The sequence below is a fragment of the Mya arenaria genome, chromosome 13, assembly GCF_026914265.1.
Source record: "Mya arenaria isolate MELC-2E11 chromosome 13, ASM2691426v1".
Taxonomy (NCBI): domain Eukaryota; kingdom Metazoa; phylum Mollusca; class Bivalvia; order Myida; family Myidae; genus Mya; species Mya arenaria.
In genome coordinates this window covers 648,724-654,818 of record NC_069134.1, presented here as the reverse complement: position 1 = coordinate 654,818, position 6,095 = coordinate 648,724, and the positions used below count along the sequence as shown (strand labels likewise).

Sequence of the window (6,095 nt, the reverse complement as noted above, 5' to 3'; positions counted from 1 at the left end):
CTTTTAAATATGCAATAAGCAATGAAAATGGCCCATTCATCGAAACCCGAATATGGCGAGTTTAGTAGTCAATCAAAGCGCCAGAAACTAGTTCAAGCCGACTTTGGTCTGTATTGGGCGAGTTTTGGCATAAATTATCGTCAATTGTAATGTGTAAGTACTATGATTGTTACAGAATAGCATAAACTTGAATTTCCTTTTCCAAATATTTCAGCTTTTTAAGGCTGTATACGAAATTCTCATTACTGCATTATCGATTGGTTGTACCGACATTAAGACCCGGTAGTTTATGTTTGCGCCTCCTCTTTTGCGCCTTTCAAACATGGCAGACGAACTGCTTAAGAGATTGTGTACAGTCATTGAAGTGTTAATACTTGTCGTTCTTATTGCAATGCTCTGCATTGTGTGGACCAAGCCGGACTGTAGGCACACAGACAGTGACTCAGAGGTATGTCTGCAAAATAAAAATCAAAATTTAAAATTTGGTAAAACAACCTGTTTGTTACACGCGTTGATTGAAAATGCAACATTATAAGCATGACCTTAATTATATTTGTTTTTATTGGTTTCGTTTAATGTTCTCAACTTTCGGTTGATAACTATAGTTTGTATATATGCTAGCTTAAACCGAAATCATAAAAATATTCCATTCGTATGCAGCCACATCATTCACTAATTCACTTCCTGGTTTAATTAAACTTCCCACAATATACTTTGTAAAAAGCTATCATTGTTCTTTTTTTAATCCTATTAGGAATGTTTGTTTGCATACGATGGAGCTGAGAAACAGGAGCAAATTCAAACAGAAACAATCATAAAAGGTAAAAGAAGTACTTATATACATGTAAATATTTTGTCATAAAATTGCTCACGCAATTCTAAATTGCGACTGATTACTATAAATAGTTTCCTCTTTTGTATACATTTACATGGTATTGGCAAAATGACTTTATAAAGTTTTCATTGTATTATTGATATAGATATTGACTTTTTGCGATATGTTCATTGTTTAAAATATATCAAGGTCATTAACCTGTCAGTTGATATGTTACGCTCTGTTAAGATTGCTTATGCTATTTCAATACTCATGACATATAATCTGCATCAAAATAGTATGTTTTTCTGCATTATTGTCATTGACCTACAAAACAAAAGTTTATCAATCTTATAGCGATTAATTGGGCGAGTTTGACAATTGTCTTCAATTAAAATGTATTATTACAGTATCGCGTCAAAAACGTCATTGTTAATAATAATGTTTTGCCAGATCGCCTTTTTGTTAATCTGTGTATGCTTTCCTTCATTGTTCTTTATCCGTGTTAACAGATTGAATATCGTCTCAACTTGCCTATTTTTCATTGTAATGTTGTACATATTTCGACATACTAAAGATTAATGTCAAGACAACTTACATATTTTTAAACAAACGAACCAATATCAGAACACCATTGTCATCCAATTCATTCGCTGATTAAAAAGGTATTTCGTTAACACTATCACTGATTGAATGGTTGTATCCCCCGCCGAAAGACAAATGGGATAAAATTATAATAGGTGTGTGTGCGCCTGGGCAATCTTGTCCGGAGCATTACTTGCAAAGTATTAAGCTATTGACTTTAAACTTTATATTCAGATATATCCCATTGAGAAGAAGTGCAGCGCACAGAAATCATAACTCTAGGTGATTTTTAAGTGATTATCGTTTTCTAATGGTCATACGTTTTTGTCAGTAGCACAACTTCGAAAGTATTTAAGGTACAGTTTTCAAACTTCAAAAATAGATGGATCGGATAAGGGAAAAATGCAGTGCACAGGAACCATAACTCTGGGGCAGTATTTTAGTTATTGCCCTTTCTTGATTTTCATACTCATTTTTGTCCGGAGTAAAACTTGAAAAGCCTTTTAGGTATTGACTTCAAACTTCATAAACAGATCTCTTTAATGATAAATGCAGTTCTTAAGAACTCTGGATGCAGCTTTTTTTTACTTTTTGCCCTTGTTAATATCCAATGCCATCCTTTTTCGTAAAGCAAAGTTGATACTGTTCTTAATTCGGATGGGACTATAGTGACTGCTATTATTTAAGGAATTAATTGCGTGATTTATGTCATATCCCATATAATGACACCAATCATGCAATTAATTGCTTATATTTATACCGATTGTTCATTGTTTCTTTCTAGAATTGTGACCAAAATACTTAATTTCATTTAAGAAAACCTCACAATAATTATTTCTCAACCATGCTGTAAATAGAACGACCGACCGGTTTATACTTTTTTTATTGCTGCGGACAAAATAAGGCCCGAAATAAAATCACTTTTTAACATAAAATTAAAAAGCTAATGACAACAATACATTTAACAAATTATAAATTAATCTTTTAAACATGTTGATAAAATTCGTGGCCTGCTAAAATAATACAAATAATTGAAGGTTATTTAAATCAATACGCGATGATTCGCAATCCGAATATTTCCGAAGATGTTGCGATCATCGGAAAATATTTGCAATTGCCAAAATGCTAGTAATTGAAGGAATGGAAGTTGGAGTGTAAATATTCCCATCCTTGTACATAAGTCGGTGCACGTCTGATTTTGCTGTTTTACTTCATCACTGTAAGAGCATGATGTTACTCAAAACATGTATTTTTGTCAATAGTGACATATTATTTCTGTATTTCTCTTCTGTTGTATCCAAGCACTGTGATAACTGTCGTGCAACTTGAAACCCTTTAAAGATATCAACTAAAACTTGGAAAACATAAACAGTCACAACTATATGCGCCTGTATTAAACTATTATTTAATATGAAAACATACCGCTGTTATTCTCCGCGTTGCTCTAGCTCATTACGTATGTTACAGCATGTATACTGCGTCATAATGCGATACTACATAATGACTGATTTTTAAACTACCACCAGTACCGTCCTTAAACACTTTGAGTGCTTCGATAGTTCGTGTTTCTTTTAACGAAAACCTTAAGCGTTATGTAAACCACAAACATACCCTGTGTTGTAATTTCTTAACTAACCATTTCTGAGCTCAAACAAGTTTAACAATATTTCCATATTTGAAAGAGTTTAATTTATCAAGCATATTCAGTTGTTCAGGAAACGAATGACCAATAAAGAAATAAATAACGATTTAAATGTAGTTTGACGGGATTTGGGGTGTCAAATAGACACAAAGGAAATGCGTCACTTGCATGCTGTTTTCTATTTCCTTTCGCTTTTATCTATCATTTCACGATATCTCTCGAGACAAATTCTAATGATACAATGGAAACTGCAGGGACATGCCCGGTAGCACACAAAAATAACAACGATACCAGAAAAAGTCAACCTACTACCTAGATTGAACATAGTTACATTACGTACTGTATTTACAAAGTATCACAAACAGACAGACATGCATTCCAAGAATATTGCGGTAGAAAAGAGAAGGAGAGACACAATGTCAAAAACAAAGAAAATGCGCATTCAATGAAATATTAAAGTTAATATCTATAAATGTGTGTGTCATGATATGGATAACGTTAATGGAAAATGTTGACTTTGATGTTAAAGCGTGTTTTACAATAGCCGGCAGTAAAGGTTTATTTCTTACTGAGAGGGTTCGGCTGTTTCTTCGGATTTAATATACGTGGACATGAAAAACGGACCGAACAATTTGAAGCATTTTCTTGCTGATGATCATACACACAATTTTATAATTTTATCCTGTACATTCGATTTCGCCAACATGGCCCATGATCAATTGTATATGATAAATATATCCGTAAGTACCATTATCTTCGGCGAACAAGATAATGATTTAACAAATATAAACATCTTAAGACAACAACTTCTTCTTAATCCAGTATACACATCTGGTAATAATGTTATGCTTATGAAAACTATTCCATAATACTAGTAATACCAAATCAATATACACACACATTAAACAATATATATTTCATGTGAATACTTGCATTTTACTTTTTAACCTTTGTTAATCACATTGGAAATTGTGTTGACTGGTTGGTATTAATATAATCTGTAAACAACATCATGTTTACACTTGTCTGACACGTGAAAAGCGTTTGTAAATATGATTTAAATAGCATTAGTTATTTTATTTGTTCAATACTTAGTGGATTCTACGGAACCTTCGTGTCCTAAATACAACCTTGAAAAAAGACTCATTGAACGCGTGATTAAGAATGAAGTGGAAATAAAACACCTGCATGACGATATATCAACGGTTCGTGAAGAGATCGGGGAGATGACCCGCAGGATTAATCAGTTGGATCTCGCCTCTGGTTTCCGCTTTGAGCAGTTGTCCCAGAGTCTAATAGAGAACATGACGCGTTCTCTCGCGGAGCTTGAAACTGCCCGAGATATGGTGACAGAAATGACCCGGCTCAAAGGTAGGCTGTCTCGATGATGTATTTGTATAAGTATACATTTAAAACGTACAAGGTACCTCATTCACTTAAGTTTTTTTTCCTTATTAACTAAAAGTAGGCTACTGTTGTTGTTTTTTCAATTGACGTTGTTTAAATTTATTAATCATTTCAGTTTAGATAATCATTTTGTTCATATTTCTTTGTGATTTTAGTAAAACGTTAAAAGTTGGTATTTCATTACATTCTGTTTTGTTACAAAATATCACGTGCTAATGAAAATGGTAGTGTGCATACCTCTTCATGTACAACCTCATAATTGGCAAGGGATTGATGTTCCCTTTAACAAACAAAATTCCTTTACTTAATAACTGACCATGTATGTTTTCCGTGCAGGAGCCAGTATATGGCCGCCAAAAATACAGTTCACTGCCAATAGCCCATTTGACAAATATTTGGACAATGGACAAACTATAGTGCTAAAGAATGTGGTCATCAACGATGGTCAAGGGTACGACCCAAATACAGGCATATTCACGTGTCCCTTCAGCGGTCTTTACACATTCTCTTTCCAACACTGTGTGCACAGGGGAAAATATTCTCACGTCGGCATAGTGAAGGACAATACCCTGCTCATTGCTGGTGTAGCGTTTGGTACCGAGTGGTACCCTTGTAGTTCTATGCAAGCGTTTGTCAGTCTGAAGAAAGGTGAGAAGGTTTGGAGCAAGGCCAACTGGGAAAGCTTCCTTTTCCATAGTGAAACAAGGTGGACAAGTCTTAGTGGGGTATTGCTGCGTTCTGAATCTTGAGTGATGTGCACATGCTGTCCATCTTTGAGGCAGAGAAACTGATATATTTTATGGTGGTTAGAACGTTATAATAAACACAAAGTCATACATCATAAAATGTATATATATATATATGTTTATATTATCATGGCTTAAATAAGATCAAAGTAACACTCAAATCGTAAATCATACAAGTTCAAACAACGCGTTACTGGTTTCTTATGTTAACCAAATGGATAAAAGTGTTGTCAATGTTAAGTTACACCATTGGCTAATGTATTTGTATTATGTATACAAAAATTTGCTTCATAACATATATTAAAATTGTTTGTATTTCCAGATGACTGAATAAGATGTACAATTTGTATTAATGCTTGAAATTTCAAACCATTTCATATTTCATCCGACGGAAAAGTAACCATTACCTTATAAAAGATCGATAGTGTTGCTTTAGATTATGGTCTTAAACTAGATTTGTGTCGCATATGTTTGTGTGGGCAACTAAAAATCAAGGATTTTTCAGTTTTCTGTTCATTAATTCTACGTAAATCGATTCTAACGAATACTACATAAAATAGTTTCATGGAGTATATTCCAGTCAGTCTTCTTTTCCTACCAAGGCTTACTTCTCTACTACTGTTAGTAATAAAAGGTAGCATGTCCATGATGTTTGCATTTTTGTGTGGCCCAATATCAATCGGGTATTTTTCAAATGTTGTTGTTCATTAATTTTACGTGTATTGCTCCAAACGAATGCACCAAAAACAACACATATGTTAGAGTCCAATTTTGACGATGTACAGAAAATAGAGCGGGCTATCTCGGCCGAGGTACGTACGCTCTTTTTTCTGTAGATCGCACAAATTTGATCTCTTAACACATAAATAATGAAATCATGCCATGTAACAAACTTATCTTA

The 6,095-nt window shown here is 33.7% G+C and overlaps 1 protein-coding gene across 1 annotated transcript; it reads left to right on the top strand.

The window, feature by feature from the left end:
* The first annotated feature begins 264 nt into the window (after positions 1 to 264).
* Positions 265 to 5,838, top strand: LOC128214434 (uncharacterized). The gene is made up of 4 exons (XM_052920904.1): positions 265 to 448; positions 755 to 821; positions 4,137 to 4,412; positions 4,785 to 5,838. Exons 1-4 carry the CDS (start codon positions 290 to 292, stop codon positions 5,195 to 5,197), a joined length of 915 nt encoding a protein of 304 aa, XP_052776864.1. The 5' UTR covers positions 265 to 289; the 3' UTR covers positions 5,198 to 5,838.
* The last annotated feature ends 257 nt before the right edge of the window (positions 5,839 to 6,095 follow it).

Excerpts from the sequence above, each read along its gene's own strand:
- LOC128214434 (XM_052920904.1), top strand. The coding sequence starts at position 290 with ATGTTTGCGCCTCCTCTTTTGCGCCTTTCAAACATGGCAGACGAACTG. Across the intron at positions 449-754 it reads ACACAGACAGTGACTCAGAG|GAATGTTTGTTTGCATACGA; the intron begins GTATGTCTGCAA and ends TAATCCTATTAG. Across the intron at positions 822-4,136 it reads AACAGAAACAATCATAAAAG|TGGATTCTACGGAACCTTCG; the intron begins GTAAAAGAAGTA and ends TTCAATACTTAG.